We start from the raw sequence: 20,075 nt of genomic DNA on the forward strand, positions 1-20,075 counted from the left end.
AGTACCAGCTACGATACTGTCCCCAACACACTACACTGTCATGGAGTACCAGCTACGGTACTGTCCCCAACACACTACACTGTCCTGGAGTACCAGCTACGGTACTGTCCCCAGGTACACACCCAACACTGTCCTGGAGTACCAGCTACGGTACTGTCCCCAGGTACACACCCAACACTGTCCTGGAGTACCAGCTACGATACTGTCCCCAACACACTACACTGTCCTGGAGTACCAGCTACGGTACTGTCCCCAGGTACACACCCAACACTGTCCTGGAGTACCAGCTACGATACTGTCCCCAGGTACACACCCAACACTGTCCTGGAGTACCAGCTACGATACTGTCCCCAACACACTACACTGTCCTGGAGTACCAGCTACGGTACTGTCCCCAGGTACACACCCAACACTGTCCTGGAGTACCAGCTACGATACTGTCCCCAACACACTACACTGTCCTGGAGTACCAGCTACGATACTGTCCCCAACACACTACACTGTCCTGGAGTACCAGCTACGGTACTGTCCCCAACACACTACACTGTCCTGGAGTACCAGCTACGATACTGTCCCCAGGTACACACCCAACACTGTCCTGGAGTACCAGCTACGGTACTGTCCCCAGGTACACACCCAACACTGTCCTGGAGTACCAGCTACGATACTGTCCCCAACACACTACACTGTCCTGGAGTACCAGCTACGGTACTGTCCCCAACACACTACACTGTCCTGGAGTACCAGCTACGATACTGTCCCCAGGTACACACCCAACACTGTCCTGGAGTACCAGCTACGATACTGTCCCCAACACACTACACTGTCCTGGAGTACCAGCTACGGTACTGTCCCCAACACACTACACTGTCCTGGAGTACCAGCTACGATACTGTCCCCAACACACTACACTGTCCTGGAGTACCAGCTACGATACTGTCCCCAACACACTACACTGTCCTGGAGTACCAGCTACGATACTGTCCCCAACACACTACACTGTCCTGGAGTACCAGCTACGATACTGTCCCCAACACACTACACTGTCCTGGAGTACCAGCTACGATACTGTCCCCAACACACTACACTGTCCTGGAGTATCAGCTACGGTACTGTCCCCAACACACTACACTGTCCTGGAGTACCAGCTACGATACTGTCCCCAACACACTACACTGTCCTGGAGTACCAGCTACGATACTGTCCCCAACACACTACACTGTCCTGGAGTACCAGCTACGGTACTGTCCCCAACACACTACACTGTCCTGGAGTACCAGCTACGATACTGTCCCCAACACACTACACTGTCCTGGAGTACCAGCTACGGTACTGTCCCCAGGTACACACCCAACACTGTCCTGGAGTACCAGCTACGATACTGTCCCCAACACACTACACTGTCCTGGAGTACAGCCAAACACCTTATTACAAACTGTCAGGCCTAATTAACTGTGTGTTTTTTGTGTATTTGGATATCTCTCTCTCTCTCTCTCTCTCTCAATTCAATTTCAATTTCAATGTAAGGGGCTTTATTGGCATGGGAAACATATGTTAACATTGCCAAAGATAATAAACAAAAGTGAAATAAACAATAAATATTAACAGTAAACATTACACTCAGAAGTTCCAAAAGAATAAAGACATTTCAAATGTCATATTATGTCTATATACAGTGTTGTAATGATGTGCAAATAGTTAAAGTACAAATGGGAAAATAAATAAACATAAATATGGGTTGTATTTACAATAGTGTTTGTTCTTCACTGGTTGCCCTTTTCTTGTGGCAACAGGTCAGAAATCTTGCTGCTGTGATGGCACACTGTGGTATTTCACCCAGTAGATATGGGAGTTTATCAAAATTGGATTTGTTTTCTAATTCTTTGTGGATCGCTGTAATCTGAGGGAAATATGTGTCTCTAATATGGTCATACATTTGGCAGGAGGTTAGGAAGTGCAACTCAGTTTCCACCTCCTTTTGTGGGCACTGTGCACATAGCCTGTCTTCTCTTGAGTGCCAGGTCGGCATACGGCGGCCTTTCTCAATAGCAAGGCTATGCTCACTGAGTCTGTACATACATCAAAGATTTCCTTAAGTTTGGGTCAGTCACAGTGGTCAGGTATTCTGCCACTGTGTACTCTCTGTTTAGGGCCAAATAGCATTCTAGTTTGCTCTGTTTTTTTTGTTAATTCTTTCCAATATGTCAAGTAATTCTCTTTTTGTTTTCTCATGATTTGGTTGGGTCTAATTGTGTTGCTGTCCTGGGGCTCTGTGGGGTCGGTTTGTGTTTGTGAACAGATCTCCAGGACCAGCTTGCTTAGGGGACTCTTCTCCAGGTTCATCTCTCTGTAGGTGATGGCTTTGTTATGGAAGGTTTGGGAATCGCTTCCTTTTAGGTGGTTGTAGAATTTAACTGCTTTATTTCTGGATTTTGATAATTAGCTGGTGCCAGTAGCAGGAATCGTCCTAATTCTGCTCTGCATGCATTATTTGGTGTTTTACGTTGTACACAGAGGATGTTTTCGCAGAATTCTGCATGCAGTCTCAATTTGGTGTTTGTCCCATTTTGTGAATTCTTGGTTGGTGAGCAGACCCCAGACCTCACAACCATAAAGGGCAATGGGTTCTATAACAAATTCAAGTATTTTTAGCCAGATCCTAATTGGTATGTCGAATTTGATGTTCCTTTTGATGGCATAGAAGGCCCTTCTTGCCTTGTCTCTCAGATCGTTCACAGCTTTGTGGAAGTTACAGTTGAAGTCAGAAGTTTACATACACTTTAGCCAAATACATTTAATCTCAGTTTTTCACAATTCCTGACATTTAATCCTAGTAAATATTCCCTGTCTTAGGTCAGTTAGGATCACCACTTTATTTTAAGAATGTGAAATGTCAGAATAATAGTAGAGAGAATGATTTATTTCAGCTTTTATTTCTTTCATCACATTCCCAGTGGGTCAGAAGTTTACATACACTCAATTAGTTTTTGGTAGCATTGCCTTTAAATTGTTTAACTTGGGTCAAACGTTTCGGGTAGCCTTCCACAAGCTTTCCACAATAAGTTGGGTGAATTTTGGCCCATTCCTCCTGACAGAGCTGGTGTAACTGAGTCAGGTTTGAAGGCCTCCTTGCTCGCACACACTTTTTCAGTTCTGCCCACAAATGTTCTATAGGATTGAGGTCAGGGCTTTGTGATGGCCACTCCAATACCTTGACTTTATTGTCCTTAAGCCATTTTGCCACAACTTTGGAAGTATGCTTGGGGTCATTGTCGATTTGGAAGACCTGTTTGCTTTAACTTCCTGACTGATGTCTTGAGATGTTGCTTCAATATATCCACATAATTCTCCTTCCTCATGATGCCATCTATTTTGTGAAGTGCACCAGTCCCTCCTGCAGCAAAGCACGCCCACAGCATGATGCTGCCACACCCGTGCTTCACGGTTGGGATGGTGTTCTTCGGCTTGCAAGTTACCCCCTTTCTCCTCCAAACATAACAATGATCATTATGGCTAAACAGTTCTATTTTTGTTTCATCAGACCAGAGACCTTTCTCCAAATAGTACGATCTTTGTCCCCATGTGCAGTTGCAAACCGTAGTATGGCTTTTTTATGGCGGTTTTGGAGCAGTGGCTTCTTCCTTGCTGAGCGGCCTTTCAGGTTATGTCGATATAGGACTCGTTTTACTGTGGATATAGATACTTTTGTACCTGTTTCCTCCAGCATCTTCACAAGGTCCTTTGCTGTTGTTCTGGGATTGATTTGCACTTTTCGCACCAAAGTACGTTCATCTCTAGGAGACAGAACGCGTCTCCTTCCTGAGCGGTATGACGGCTGCGTGGTCCCATGGTGTTTATACTTGCATACTATTGTTTGTACAGAAGAACGTGGTACCTTCAGGAGTTTGGAAATTGCTCCCAAGGATGAACCAGACTTCTGGAGGTCTACAATTTTTTGGCTGATTTCTTTTGATTTTCCCATGATGTCAAGCAAAGAGGCACTAACTTTGAAGGTATGCCTTGAAATACATCCACAGGTACACCTCCAATTGACTCAAATGATGTCAATTAGCCTATCAGAAGCTTCTAAAGCCATGACATCATTTTCTGGAATTTTCCAAGCTGTTTAAAGGCACAGTCAACTTAATGTATGTAAACTTTTGACCCACTGGAATTGTGATAAAGTGAATTATAGGTGAAATAATCTGGCTGTAAACAATTGTTGGAAAAATTACTTGTGTCATGCACAAAGTACATGTCCTAACCGACTTGCCAAAACTATAGTTTGTTAACAAGAAATTTGTGGAGTGGTTGAAAAACAAGTTTTAATGACTCCAACCTAAGTGTATGTAAACTTCCGACTTCAACTGTACCTGTGGCGCTGATGTTTAGGCCGAGGTATGCATAGTTTTTTGTGTGTTCTAGGGCAACGGTGTCTAGATGGAATTTGTATTTGTTGTCTTGGCAACTGGACCTTTTTAGGAACACCATTATTTTTGTCTTAATGAGATTTACTGTCTGGCCCAGGTCTGACAGAATCTGTGCAGAAGATCTAGGTGCTGCTGTAGGCCCTCCTTGGTTGGGGACAGAAGCACCAGATCATCAGCAAACAGAAGACATTTGACTTCAGATTCTAGTAGGGTGAGGCCGGGTGCTGCAGACTGTTCTAGTGCCCTCGCCAATTCGTTGATATATATGTTGAAGAGGGTGGGGCTTAAACTGCATACCTGTCTCACCCCACGGCCCTGTGCAAAGAAATGTGTGTGTTATTTGCCAATTTTTACCTCACACTTATTGTTTGTGTACATGGATTTCATAATGTTTTTCCCCCAATACCACTTTCAATCGATTTGTATAGCAGACCCTCATACCAAATTGAGTCAAAAGCTTTTTTGAAATCAACAAAGCCTTTGTTTTGGTTTGTTTGTTTGTCAGTTAGGGTGTGCAGGGTGAATACGTGGTCTGTCGTACAGTAATTTGGTAAAAATCCAATTTGACATTTGCTCAGTACATTGTTTTCACTGAGGAAATGCACTAGTCTGCTGTTAATGATAATGCAGAGGATTTTCCCAAGGTTGCTGTTAATGCATATCCCACGGTAGTTATTGGGGTTAAATTTGTCTCCACTTTTGTGGATTGGGGTGATCAGTCCTTGGTTCCAAATATTGGGGAAGATGCCAGAGCTAAGGATGATGTTAAAGAGTTTAAGTATAGCCAATTGGAATTTGTGGTCTGTATATTTTATCATTTCATTGAGGATACCATCAACACCACAGGCCTTTTTGGGTTGGAGGGTTTGTATTTTGTCCTGCAGTTCATTCAATGTAATTGGAGAATCCAGTGGGTTCTGGAAGTCTTTAATAGTTGATTCTAAGATTTGTATTTGATCATGTATATGTTTTTGCTGTTTGTTCTTTGTTATAGGTCCAAAAAGATTGGAGAAGTGGTTTACCCATACATCTCTGTTTTGGATAGATAACTATTTGTGTTGTTGTTTGTTTAGTGTTTTCCAATTTTCCCAGAAGTGGTTAGTCTATGGATTCTTCAATTACATTGAGCTGATTTCTGACATGCTGTTCCTTCTTTTCCGTAGTGTATTTCTGTATTGTTTTAGTGATTCACCATAGTGAAGGCTCAGGTTCCTTCTTTGACCGTACACTTTATTAATGAGGACTTCCACCTGAAAAGTCGCTGTTTGCAAACTGCATTTTTCCCAGAGGATCATACATACATCCTGTATTTTTTCATATCGCAATATATATTGCAGAAAAAGAAAATATCGCAATGTCAGTTATTTCCAATATCGTGTCTCTATGTTTTTGGTTGGATAGGTTTCTCAATTTCTTTCTTAGGTTTTTGCATTCTTCATCAAACCATTTGTCATTTGTTAATTTTCTTCGGTTTTCTGTTTGACATGTTTAGATTTGATAGGGAAGCTGAGAGGTCAAATATACTGTTTAGGTTTTCAACTGCCAAGTTTAAACTTTCATTATTACAGTGGAACGTTTTGTCCAGGAAGTTGTCTAAAAGGGATTGAATTTGTTGCCTAATTGTTTTTTGGTAGGTTTCCACACTACTTTCCTTCCATCTATAGCATTTCTTAATATTATTCAGTTCCTTTGGCTTTGATGCCTCATGATTGAGTATTGCTCTGTTCAAGTAGACTGTGATTTTGCTGTGATCTGATAGGGGTGTCAGTGGGCTGACTGTGAACGCTCTGAGAGACTCAGGGTTGAGGTCAGTGATAAAGTAGTCTACAGTACTACTGCCAAGAGATGAGCTATAGGTGTACCTACCATAGGAGTCCCCTCCAAGCCTACCATTGACTATGTACAGACCCAGCGTGCGACAGAGCTGCAGGAGTTGTGACCCGTTTTTGTTGGTTATGTTGTCGTAGTTGTGTCTAGGGGGGCATATGGGGGAGGGAATGCTGTCACCTCCAGGTACAGTGGCTTGCGAAAATATTCACCCCCTTGGCATTTTTCCTATTTTGTTGCCTTACAACCTGGAATTAAAATGGATTTTTGGGGGGGGGTTTATCATTTTATTTACACAACATGCCGACCACTTTGAAGATGCAAAATATTTTTTATTGTGAAACAAAGAAGAAATAAGACAAAAAAACAGAACTTGAGCGTGCATAACTATTCACCCCCCCCAAAGTCAATACTTTGTAGAGCCACCTTTTGCAGCAATTACAGCTGCAAGTCTCTTGGGGTATGTCTCTAGAAGCTTGGCACATCTAGCCACTGGGATTTTTGCCGATTCTTCAAGGCAAAACTGCTCCAGCTCCTTCAAGTTGGATGGGTTCCGCTGGTGTACAGCAATCTTTAAGTCATACCACAGATTCTCAATTGGATTGAGGTCTGGGCTTTGACTAGGCCATTCCAAGACATTTAAATGTTTCCCCTTAAACCACTCAAGTGTTGCTTTAGCAGTATGCTTAGGGTCATTGTCCTGCTGGAAGGTGAACCTCCGTCCCAGTCTCAAATCTCTGGAAGAATGAAACCGGTTTCCCTCAAGAATTTCCCTGTATCGGGGTGATGAGAGGTGTTGGGTTTGCGCCAGACATAGCGTTTTCCTTGATGGCGAAAAAGCTACATTTTAGTCTCATCTGACCAGAGTACCTTCTTCCATATGTTTGGGGAGTCTCCCACATGGCTTTTGGCGAACACCAAAACGTGTTTGCTTATTGTTTTATTTAAGCAATGGCTTTGTGGAGTGTACGGCTTAAAGTGGTGCTCTGGATATATACTCCAATCTCTGCTGTGGAGTTTTGCAGCTCCTTCAGGGTTATCTTTGGTGTCTTTGTTGCCTCTCTGATGAATGCCCTCCTTGCCTGGTCTGTGAGTTTTGGTGGGCGGCCCTCTCTTGGTAGGTTTGTTGTGGTGCCATATTCTTTCCATTTTTTTATAATGGATTTAATGGTGCTCTGTGGGATGTTCAAAGTTTTGGATATTTGTTTATAACCCAACCCTGATCTGTACTTCTCCACAACTTTGTCCCTGACCTGTTTGGAGAGCTCCTTGGTCTTCATGGTGCCGCTTGCTTGGTGGTGCCCCTTGATTAGTGGTGTTGCAGACTCTGGGGCTTTTCAGAACAGATATATATATACTGAGATCATGTGACAGATCATGTGACACAGGTGGACTTTATTTAACTAATTATGTGACTTCTGAAGGTAATTGGTTGCACCAGATCTTATTTAGGGGCTTCATAGCAAAGGGGGTGAATACATATGCACGCACCACTTTTCCATTTTTGTATTTTTTAGAATTCTTTGAAATAAGTAATTTTTTTCATTTCACTTCACCAATTTGGACTATTTTGTGAATGTCCATTACATAAAATGCAATAATGTAAATAGGAAAAACGCCAAGGGGGATGAATACTTTTCCAAGGCACTGGAGGTGTTTGTCCCCCTGTGTGCTGAGGGTGTCAGGTTCTTGTCCAGTTCTGGCATTTAGGTCGCCACAAACTAGTACATGTCCCTGGGCCTGGAAGTGATTGATTTCCCCCTCCAGGATGGAGAAGCTGGCTTTATTAAAGTATGGGGATTCTAGTGGTGAGATATAGGTAGCACACAGGAGGACATTTTTCTCTGTTGAGATAATTTCCTTTTGAATTTCTAGCCTGGGCGTATGTGTGACTTTCATGTTGAGGCCCTCTTTGTGGGAGTGGGGGGCATGGGGTGGGCAGGAGGGGCATAGGTCTGATCTGAGGGGGCCTAAATGGGGTGTGGGCATGTTTGACTTGGGGGAGGTTTGATTGGTTGGGGTGGGGGGGTGGATGTGGCTGGTGGTGCTGTAGTCTGGATGTAGGTCCTCTCGGCGGGGGTCCTCTATGTGTAGGTCCGGGGGGGGGTAGCAGGTCTGGGAGAGTGTTTCGCTGGTCTGGGCGGGGTGTCTGTTGATCTGTTGCAAATACTTGCGTATTGGTAGCAGTGTGGAGATAACTACTTGTGCGTTGGGGAAAGTAGAATCCTTTTTCTATCACTCCCTTGAGTGCTGTGGCCTCCCTTTCCTGCTGTGATCTCAGGTCGTTTGTGCCTGTGTGTATTATTATGTGGCTGGGGCTGGGGGGGTGCTCGGGGGGGGGGGGGGGGGGGGGGGGGGGGGTGCTGTGATGTCGAGGCTATGGTCAGGGTCTAGGGTGGGCTGTTCTGCTGGCTTCTCTGCGGGGGTGGCCAGCTCTTTAATGGCCTCTGTATTTGGGTGTGGTAGGGGGGGTAGGCTGTGGAACTCTCCTGCCATTGTTGGGCTCAAGGGCTTTGACACCTCTCACTTCACACCTCAGTACGAATTGAATTTGCAGTCAGATATGTTCTGTCCTAGCAAACTTGGTAGCCTTAACTTAGCATTCAAGCCTTATAAAGTGAAATATATAATTGTAATGTATTTTTCTTCTTGGCTTTAAAAGTAGCTTCAGACTAAACATGACTCACTCAGTTCCAGGTTGGATGGTGTTTTCAGGGTTCTGTTTGTTTGCCAGAGCATTTTCTGTATAGTTTGGGAATAAGAATCCTTGGTAGTAGAAAGCCTTCCAGGTAATTCTGTCCAAAATCAGATCGTAGGTTTGGAGTTTTGATTTGTAGTGACAGTCATGTTGTGGAGGGTAGCATCCTGTATAGGTCCCTGCCTGTTTGGAGTGAAGGTTATGTTGTGGAGGGTAGCATCCTGTATAGGTCCCTGCCTGTTTGGAGTGAAGGTTATGTTGTGGAGGGTAGCATCCTGTATAGGTCCCTGCCTGTTTGGAGTGAAGGTTATGTTGTGGAGGGTAGCATCCTGTATAGGTCCCTGCCTGTTTGAAGTGAAGGTTATGTTGTGGAGGGTAGCATCCTGTATAGGTCCCTGCCTGTTTGGAGTGAAGGTTATGTTGTGGAGGGTAGCATCCTGTATAGGTCCCTGCCTGTTTGGAGTGAAGGTTATGTTGTGGAGGGTAGTGTCCTGTATAGGGAGGGTAGTGTCCTGTATAGGGAGGGTAGTGTCCTGTATAGGGAGGGTAGTGTCCTGTATAGGGAGGGCAGTGTCCTGTATAGGGAGGGCAGTGTCCTGTATAGGGAGGGCAGTGTCCTGAATAGGGAGGGTAGTGTCCTGAATAGGGAGGGTAGTGTCCTGTATAGGGAGGGTAGTGTCCTGTATAGGGAGGGTAGTGTCCTGTATAGGGAGGGTAGTGTCCTGTATAGGGAGGGTAGTGTCCTGTATAGGGAGGGTAGTGTCCTGTATAGGGAGGGTAGTGTCCTGTATAGGGAGGGTAGTGTCCTGTATAGGGAGGGTAGTGTCCTGTATAGGGAGGGTAGTGTCCTGTATAGGGAGGGTAGTGTCCTGTATAGGGAGGGTAGTGTCCTGTATAGGGAGGGTAGTGTCCTGTATAGGGAGGGTAGTGTCCTGAATAGGGAGGGTAGTGTCCTGAATAGGGAGGGTAGTGTCCTGTATAGGGAGGGTAGTGTCCTGTATAGGGAGGGTAGTGTCCTGTATAGGGAGGGTAGTGTCCTGTATAGGGAGGGTAGTGTCCTGTATAGGGAGGGTAGTGTCCTGTATAGGGAGGGTAGTGTCCTGTATAGGGAGGGTAGTGTCCTGTATAGGGAGGGTAGTGTCCTGTATAGGGAGGGCAGTGTCCTGTATAGGGAGGGCAGTGTCCTGTATAGGGAGGGCAGTGTCCTGTATAGGGAGGGCAGTGTCCTGTATAGGGAGGGCAGTGTCCTGTATAGGGAGGGCAGTGTCCTGTATAGGGAGGGCAGTGTCCTGTATAGGGAGGGCAGTGTCCTGTATAGGGAGGGTAGTGTCCTGTATAGGGAGGGTAGTGTCCTGTATAGGGAGGGTAGTGTCCTGTATAGGGAGGGTAGTGTCCTGTATAGGGAGGGTAGTGTCCTGTATAGGGAGGGCAGTGTCCTGTATAGGGAGGGTAGTGTCCTGTATAGGGAGTAAGTGTCCTGTATAGGGAGGGTAGTGTCCTGTATAGGGAGGGTAGTGTCCTGTATAGGGAGGGTAGTGTCCTGTATAGGGAAGGTAGTGTCCTGTATAGGGAGGGTAGTGTCCTGTATAGGGAGGGTAGTGTCCTGTATAGGGAGGGTAGTGTCCTGTATAGGTCCTTGCGCTAAATCTATCTTTTTGTAAAAACATGCTGAAAAATGCGTGAGCTCATCTGCTCAGACCGGTCTGAGAGTCTGCTGATTCTCTCTCTCTGCTGATTCTCTCTCTCTCTGCTCTCTTTCTGCTCCAGGCTTTGGTCAGTGGCAGTATGTTACCATCGTGGTCAGTAGTGTTGTGGTCAGTAACCTCTCTCTCTCTCTCTCTCTCTCTCTAGGATGGTCCAGACTCTGGTCAGTGGCAGTATGTAACCAGCGTGGTCAGTAGTGTTGTGGTCAGTAACCTCCAGAGGTCCACTAGTTACCAGGTGCAGGTCAGAGCCAGAACCATGGCTGGATACAGCAACTTCTCCCCAGCCTCGACCTTCACCACCCTGCCTGACGGTACGACTACACAGCCAGGCTTCATCTGAGGCCTATTCTGACCCTATACCCTAACCCCTAACCCCTAACCCCTACACACCCAGACTTCTACTCTGGAGTAACCCGGCTTATACTAGCTTCTGTCTACAGGCTGTTGTTGTATTAGTCAAAGTTTCTGTCTACAGGCTGTTGATGTATTAGTCAAAGTTTCTGTCTCATGTACTTGTGTTTTTGATAATAAGTTATGTAAGATATTAGATTGTCAAGTTTTATAAATATATATTTATTAACTATTTTCTCTCTCTCTATCTCCATCTCGCTCTCCAGAAGGGGAGGCCCACTCTCAGATGATGGTGACAGGTGTTCTGGTTGCCATGGGGATACTCCTCCTCATTACTGTGGTGATAATCACTGGATACTGCTACTGGTGAGAGAGGAGAGGGGGATGAGGTAGAGGAAGAGGGGGATGAGGTAGAGGAAGAGGGGGATGAGGTAGAGGAAGAGGGGGATGAGGTAGAGGAGAGGAGGATGAGGTAGAGGAGAGGGGGATGAGGTAGAGGAGAGGGGGATGAGGTAGAGGAAGGGAGGTTAGAAAGGAAAAGAGACAGGATACACCCGCCCAGGTCAGTCTCTACAGGACGGCCAGTAGAACAATAGTGCTGACCTCAGATCACCAGAGGTGGAACCTATTTTAGGAGGAGACAAGAGGAGAAAGAAAGACGAGAGAGACAGGCAGACAGACAGAGATAAAGACAGGCAGGCAGACAGGCAGGCAGACAGGCAGGCAGGCAGGCAGGCAGACAGGCAGGCAGACAGAGATAAAGACAGGCAGGCAGACAGGCAGGCAGACAGACAGAGATAAAGACAGGCAGGCAGACAGGCAGACAGACAGAGATAAAGACAGGCAGGCAGACAGGCAGGCAGACAGAGATAAAGACAGGCAGGCAGACAGGCAGGCAGACAGACAGAGATAAAGACAGGCAGGCAGGCAGGCAGACGGACAGAGATAAAGACAGGCAGACAGGCAGACAGACAGACAGGCAGAGATGCAGGCAGACAGACAGACAGACAGACAGACAGACAGACAGACAGACAGACAGACAGACAGACAGACAGACAGACAGACATAGATGCAGACAGAGAGAGAGAGACAGACAGACAGACAGACAGACAGACAGACAGACAGACAGACAGACAGACAGACAGACAGACAGACAAGCAGAGATACAGGCAGACAGACAGGCAGGCAGACAAACAGGCAGAGATGCAGACTGACAGACAGGCAGACAGGCAGAGATGCAGACAGACAAACAGCCAGAGATGCAGACAAACAGGCAGAGATGCAGACAGAGATGCAGACAGACAGACAGAGATGCAGAGAGAGATGCAGACAGACAGGCAGGCAGAGATACAGGCAGACAGACAGGCAGGCAGAGATGCAGACAGACAGGCAGAGATGCAGACAGACAGGCAGAGATGCAGAGAGAGATGCAGACAGACAGGCAGGCAGAGATGCAGACAGACAGGCAGAGATGCAGACAGACAGGCAGAGATGCAGACAGACATAGATGCAGACAGACAGGCAGAGATGCAGACAGACAGGCAGAGATGCAGACAGACAGGCAGAGATGCAGACAGACAGAGATGCAGACAGACAGAGATGCAGACATACAGGCAGAGATGCAGACAGACAGACAGACAGAGATGCAGACAGACAGGCAGGCAGAAAGGCAGACAGACAGACAGACAGACAGGCAGACATACAGACAGACAGGCAGAGATACAGGCAGAGATGCAGACAGGCAGAGATGCAGACAGACAGGCAGGCAGAAAGGCAGACATACAGACAGACAGGCAGACATACAGACAGACAGGCAGAGATGCAGACAGACAGGCAGGCAGAAAGGCAGACAGACAGACAGACAGACAGACAGGCAGACATACAGACAGGCAGAGATACAGGCAGAGATGCAGACAGATAGGCAGAGATGCAGACAGACAGGCAGGCAGAAAGGCAGACATACAGACAGACAGGCAGACATACAGACAGACAGGCAGAGATGCAGACAGACAGGCAGAGATGCAGACAGACAGGCAGAGATGCAGACAGACATAGATTTAGACAGACAGGCAGAGATTTAGACAGACAGACAGAGATGCAGACAGACAGACAGGCAGAGATGCAGAGAGGCAGAAATGCAGACAGACAGAGATGCAGAGAGATGCAGACAGACAGAGATGCAGAGAGATGCAGACAGAGATGCAGACAGACAGGCAGACAGACAGGCAGAGATGCAGACAGACAGAGATGGAACCTATGGCCAGTGTGATTATACACTTCATCCTGTACTCCCTGTCCTCTTTTCTCTCTCTCTATCCCTTCATCCTGTACTCCCTGTCCTCTTTTCTCTCTCTCTATCCCTTCATCCTGTACTCCCTGTCCTCTTTTCTCTCTCTCTATCCCTTCATCCTGTACTCCCTGTCCTCTTTTCTCTCTCTCTATCCCTTCATCCTGTACTCCCTGTCCTCTTTTCTCTCTCTCTATCCCTTCATCCTGTACTCCCTGTCCTCTTTTCTCTCTCTCTATCCCTTCATCCTGTACTCCCTGTCCTCTTTTCTCTCTCTCTATCCCTTCATCCTGTACTCCCTGTCCTCTTTTCTCTCTCTCTATCCCTTCAGCCTGTACTCCCTGTCCTCTTTTCTCTCTCTCTATCCCTTCATCCTGTACTCCCTGTCCTCTTTTCTCTCTCTCTATCCCTTCATCCTGTCCTCCCTGTCCTCTTTTCTCTCTCTCTATCCCTTCATCCTGTACTCCCTGTCCTCTTTTCTCTCTCTCTATCCCTTCATCCTGTACTCCCTGTCCTCTTTTCTCTCTCTCTATCCCTTCATCCTGTCCTCCCTGTCCTCTTTTCTCTCTCTCTATCCCTTCATCCTGTACTCCCTGTCCTCTTTTCTCTCTCTCTATCCCTTCATCCTGTACTCCCTGTCCTATTTTCTCTCTCTCTATCCCTTCATCCTGTACTCCCTGTCCTCTTTTCTCTCTCTCTATCCCTTCATCCTGTACTCCCTGTCCTCTTTTCTCTCTCTCTATCCCTTCATCCTGTACTCCCTGTCCTCTTTTCTCTCTCTCTATCCCTTCATCCTGTACTCCCTGTCCTCTTTTCTCTCTCTCTATCCCTTCATCCTGTACTCCCTGTCCTCTTTTCTCTCTCTCTATCCCTTCATCCTGTACTCCCCGTCCTCTTTTCTCTCTCTCTATCCCTTCATCATGTACTCCCCGTCCTCTTTTCTCTCTCTCTATCCCTTCATCCTGGACTCCCTGTCCTCTTTTCTCTCTCTCTATCCCTTCATCCTGTACTCCCCGTCCTCTTTTCTCTCTCTCTATCCCTTCATCCTGTACTCCCTGTCCTATTTTCTCCCTCTCTATCCCTTCATCCTGTACTCCCTGTCCTCTTTTCTCTCTCTCTATCCCTTCATCCTGTACTCCCTGTCCTCTTTTCTCTCTCTCTATCCCTTCATCCTGTACTCCCTGTCCTCTTTTCTCTCTCTCTATCCCTTCATCATGTACTCCCCGTCCTCTTTTCTCTCTCTCTATCCCTTCATCCTGTACTCCCTGTCCTCTTTTCTCTCTCTCTATCCCTTCATCCTGTACTCCCTGTCCTCTTTTCTCTCTCTCTATCCCTTCATCCTGTACTCCCTGTCCTCTTTTCTCTCTCTCTATCCCTTCATCCTGTACTCCCTGTCCTCTTTTCTCTCTCTCTATCCCTTCATCCTGTACTCCCTGTCCTCTTTTCTCTCTCTCTATCCCTTCATCCTGTACTCCCTGTCCTCTTTTCTCTCTCTCTATCCCTTCATCCTGTACTCCCCGTCCTCTTTTCTCTCTCTCTATCCCTTCATCCTGGACTCCCTGTCCTCTTTTCTCTCTCTCTATCCCTTCATCCTGTACTCCCCGTCCTCTTTTCTCTCTCTCTATCCCTTCATCATGTACTCCCCGTCCTCTTTTCTCTCTCTCTATCCCTTCATCCTGGACTCCCTGTCCTCTTTTCTCTCTCTCTATCCCTTCATCCTGTACTCCCTGTCCTCTTTTCTCTCTCTCTATCCCTTCATCCTGTACTCCCTGTCCTCTTTTCTCTCTCTCTATCCCTTCATCCTGTACTCCCTGTCCTCTTTTCTCTCTCTCTATCCCTTCATCCTGTACTCCCTGTCCTCTTTTCTCTCTCTCTATCCCTTCATCCTGTACTCCCTGTCCTCTTTTCTCTCTCTCTATCCCTTCATCCTGTACTCCCTGTCCTCTTTTCTCTCTCTCTATCCCTTCATCCTGTACTCCCTGTCCTCTTTTCTCTCTCTCTATCCCTTCATCATGTACTCCCCGTCCTCTTTTCTCTCTCTCTATCCCTTCATCCTGGACTCCCCGTCCTCTTTTCTCTCTCTCTATCCCTTCATCCTGTACTCCCTGTCCTCTTTTCTCTCTCTCTATCCCTTCATCATGTACTCCCCGTCCTCTTTTCTCTCTCTCTATCCCTTCATCCTGGACTCCCCGTCCTCTTTTCTCTCTCTCTATCCCTTCATCCTGTACTCCCCGTCCTCTTTTCTCTCTCTCTATCCCTTCATCCTGTACTCCCTGTCCTCTTTTCTCTCTCTCTATCCCTTCATCCTGTACTCCCTGTCCTCTTTTCTCTCTCTCTATCCCTTCATCCTGTACTCCCTGTCCTCTTTTCTCTCTCTCTATCCCTTCATCATGTACTCCCTGTCCTCTTTTCTCTCTCTCTATCCCTTCATCCTGTACTCCCTGTCCTCTTTTCTCTCTCTCTATCCCTTCATCCTGTACTCCCTGTCCTCTTTTCTCTCTCTCTATCCCTTCATCCTGTACTCCCTGTCCTCTTTTCTCTCTCTCTATCCCTTCATCCTGTACTCCCTGTCCTCTTTTCTCTCTCTCTATCCCTTCATCCTGTACTCCCTGTCCTCTTTTCTCTCTCTCTATCCCTTCATCATGTACTCCCTGTCCTCTTTTCTCTCTCTCTATCCCTTCATCCTGTACTCCCTGTCCTCTTTTCTCTCTCTCTATCCCTTCATCCTGTACTCCCTGTCCTCTTTTCTCTCTCTCTATCCCTTCATCCTGTACTCCCTGTCCTCTTTTCTCTCTCTCTCTCCCTTCATCCTGTACTCCCTGTCCTCTTTTCTCTCTCTCTATCCCTTCATCCTGTACTCCCTGTCCTCTTTTCTCTCTCTCTATCCCTTCATCCTGTACTCCCTGTCCTATTTTCTCTCTCTCTATCCCTTCATCCTGTACTCCCTGTCCTCTTTTCTCTCTCTCTATCCCTTCATCCTGTACTCCCTGTCCTATTTTCTCTCTGTATGTCCCCCTATGTTTTTCATTCTTTCATTGTTGTTTGTCTCTGTCTCTCTCCTCAGTAAACAGCTGTGTGGGAAGGATATAGAGATGAATGATCAGAATGGACAGTACCTGATGAGACAGAGTGGGTAGTGCACATTACTGGAACACTACAACCTACATACACACTATAGTAGACAACACTACAACCTACATACACACTATAGTAGACAACACTACAACCTACATACACACTATAGTAGACAACACTACTACCTACATACATACTATAGTAGACAACACTACTACCTACATACACACTATAGTAGACAACACTACTACCTACATACATACTATAGTAGACAACACTACTACCTACATACATACTATAGTAGACAACACTGCTACCTACAGTTGAAGTCGGAAGTTTACATACACTTAAGTTGGAGTCATTAAAACTTGTTTTTCAACCACTTCACACATTTCTTGTTAACAAACTATAGTTTTGGCAAGTCGGTTAGGACATCTACTTTGTGCATGACACAAGTAATTTTTCCAACAATTGTTTACAGCCAGATTATTTCACTTATAATTCACTGTATCACAATTCCAGTGGGTCAGAAGTTTACATACACTAAGTTGACTGTGCCTTTAAACAGCTTGGAAAATTCCAGAAAATGATGTCATGGCTTTAGAAGCTTCTGATAGGCTAATTGACATCATTTGAGTCAATTGGAGGTGTACCTGTGGATGTATTTCAAGGCAGACCTTCAAAGTTAGTGCCTCTTTGCTTGACATCATGGGAAAATCAAAAGAAATCAGCCAAAAATTGTAGACCTCCATAAGTCTGGTTCATCCTTGAGAGCAATTTCCAAACGCCTGAAGGTACCACGTTCTTCTGTACAAACAATAGTATGCAAGTATAAACACCATGGGACCACGCAGCCGTCATACCACTCAGGAAGGAGACGCGTTCTGTCTCCTAGAGATGAACGTACTTTGGTGCGAAAAGTGCAAATCAATCCCAGAACAACAGCAAAGGACCTTGTGAAGATGCTGGAGGAAACAGGTACAAAAGTATCTATATCCACAGTAAAACGAGTCCTATATCGACATAACCTGAAAGGCCGCTCAGCAAGGAAGAAGCCACTGCTCCAAAACCGCCATAAAAAAGCCAGACTACGGTTTGCAACTGCACATGGGGACAAAGATCGTACTTTTTGGAGAAATGTCCTCTGGTCTGATGAAACAAAAATAGAACTGTTTGACCATAATGACCATCGTTATGTTTGGAGGAAAAAGGGGATAACTTGCAAGCCAAAGAACACCATCCCAACCGTGAAGCACGGGGGTGGCAGCATCATGCTGTGGGGGTGCTTTGCTGCAGGAGGGACTGGTGCACTTCACAAAATAGATGGCATCATGAGGAAGGAATATTATGTGGATATATTGAAACAACATCTCAAGACATCAGTCAGGAAGTTAAAGCTTGGTCGCAAATGGGTCTTCCAAATGGACAATGACCCCAAGCATACTTCCAAAGTTGTGGCAAAATGGCTTAAGGACAACAAAGTCAAGGTATTGGAGTGGCCATCACAAAGCCCTGACCTCAATCCTATAGAACATTTGTGGGCAGAACTGAAAAAGCGTGTGCGAGCAAGGAGGCCTACAAACCTGACTCACTTACACCAGCTCTGTCAGGAGGAATGGGCCAAAATTCACCCAATATATTGTGGGAAGCTTGTGGAAGACTACTCGAAACGTTTGACCCAAGTTAAACAATTTAAAGGCAATGCTACCAAATACTAATTGAGCGTATGTAAACTTCTGACCCACTGGGAATGTGATGAAAGAAATAAAAGCTGAAATAAATCATTCTCTCTACTATTATTCTGACATTTCACATTCTTAAAATAAAGTGGTGATCCTAACTGGCCTAAAACAGGGAATATTTACTAGGATTAAATGTCAGGAATTGTGAAAAACTGAGTTTAAATGTATTTGACTAAGGTGTATGTAAACTTCTGACTTCAACTGTATATACATACTATAGTACACAACACTAAACCGGGACTAATGTTAAAATGAAAACTATATTTGTGACAAAAAACTATGTTAAGTGTTCCTTTAACAATTCAAAACACAGTCATAATCCACACATGGTAATTGTCAGCAGATATGAAGATGTATATTAACGTTGTTAACATATCTGTTGCTAGGTGCACATTAACATTGTTTTTGCCATGGTATCTGTTGCTAGGTTTATATTAATGTTGTTGTTACCATGGTTACAGCAGGTATGAAGGTGTACATTGACCCGTTCACCTACGAGGATCCTAACGAGGCGGTCAGAGAATTCGCTAAAGAGATAGACGTGTCCTTCGTCAAGATAGAGGAGGTCATTGGAGCTGGTCAGTACCTCTCTGGGTCTACCTCACTAACATTTTCTCTTCAACCACTCTCTTTTCCTCACTTCTCCTCCTCTCTCTTCTCATCTTTCTTCTCCTCTCTACACCTCCTCTCTCTTCTCCTCTCTCTCTCTCTCCTCTCTCTTCTCCTACTCTCTCTCTTCTCCTCCTCTCTCTTCTCCTCTCTCTCTTCTCCTCCTCCTCTCTCTGTTCTCATCCTCTCTTCCCTCCTCTCTCTCTCCCCCTCTACTCGTCTCCTCCTCTCTCTTCTCCTCCTCTCTCTTCTCCTCCTCTCTCTCTTCTCCTCTCTCTCTCTCCTCTCTCTCTCTCCTCTCTCTCCCCCTCTCTCTTCTCCCCTCTCTCTCTTCTCCTCTCTCTCCTCCTCTCTCTTCTCTTCTCTCTCTCTCTCTCCTCTCTCTTCTCCTCCTCTCTCTTCTCCTCCTCTCTCTGTCTCTTCTCCTCCTCTCTTCTCCTCCTCTCTTCCCTCCCTCTCTCTTCTTCCTCCTCTCTTCCCCTCCTCTCTCTTCTCCTCCTCTCTCTCCCCCTCTACTCTTCTCCTCCTCTCTCTTCTCCTCCTCTCTCTTCTCCTCCTCTCTCTCTTCTCCTCCTCTCTCTTCTCCTCCTCTCTCTCTTCTCCTCCTCTCTCTTCTCCACATCTCTCTTCTCCTCCTCTCTCTTCCCCTCCTCTCTCTTCTCCACATCTCTCTCCTCCTCTCTCTTCTCCACATCTCTCTCCTCCTCTCTCTTCTCCACATCTCTCTCCTCCTCTCTCTTCTCCTCCTCTCTCTTCTCCTCCTCTCTCTTCTCCTCCTCTCTCTCTTCTCCTCCTCTCTCTTCTCCACATCTCTCTCCTCCTCTCTCTTCTCCACATCTCTCTTCTCCTCCTCTCTCTTCTCCTCCTCTCTTCCCCTCCTCTCTCTTCTCCACATCTCTCTCCTCCTCTCTCTTCTCCACATCTCTCTCCTCCTCTCTCTTCTCCACATCTCTCTCCTCCTCTCTCTTCTCCTCCTCTCTCTTCTCCTCCTCTCTCTTCTCCTCTCCACATCTCTCTCCTCCTCTCTCTTCTCCACATCTCTCTTCTCCTCCTCTCTCTTCTCCTCCTCTCTTCCCCTCCTCTCTCTTCTCCACATCTCTCTCCTCCTCTCTCTTCTCCACATCTCTCTCCTCCTCTCTCTTCTCCACATCTCTCTCCTCCTCCTCTCTTCCCCTCCTCTCTCTTCTCCTCCTCTCCTCCTCTACTCTTCTCCTCCTCTCTCTCCTCCTCTACTCTTCTCCTCCTCTCTCCACCTCTCTCTTCTCCACATCTCTCTTCTCCTCCTCTCGTTTCCTCCTCTATTTTTCTCCTCTCTTCTCCTCCTCTCTCTTCTCTCTCTTCTCCTCCTCT

At 46.2% G+C, this 20,075-nt stretch overlaps 1 protein-coding gene across 1 annotated transcript; it reads left to right on the forward strand.

Moving 5' to 3' along the window:
- Nucleotides 1-10,917: 10,917 nt before the first annotated feature.
- Nucleotides 10,918-18,694, forward strand: LOC311121766 (ephrin type-B receptor 4a-like; the record flags this gene model as incomplete). Its single annotated transcript, XM_084196219.1, has 4 exons — nt 10,918-10,972; nt 11,279-11,378; nt 16,364-16,428; nt 18,578-18,694. Coding segments are annotated over 4 exons (337 nt in total), but the record flags the coding sequence as incomplete, so codon positions are not given.
- Between the last annotated feature and the right edge of the window lie 1,381 nt (nt 18,695-20,075).

The sequence above is a fragment of the Coregonus lavaretus genome (genome assembly GCF_964263955.1).
Source record: "Coregonus lavaretus genome assembly, contig: HAP1_SCAFFOLD_7257, whole genome shotgun sequence".
In the NCBI taxonomy this organism is placed as follows: domain Eukaryota; kingdom Metazoa; phylum Chordata; class Actinopteri; order Salmoniformes; family Salmonidae; genus Coregonus; species Coregonus lavaretus.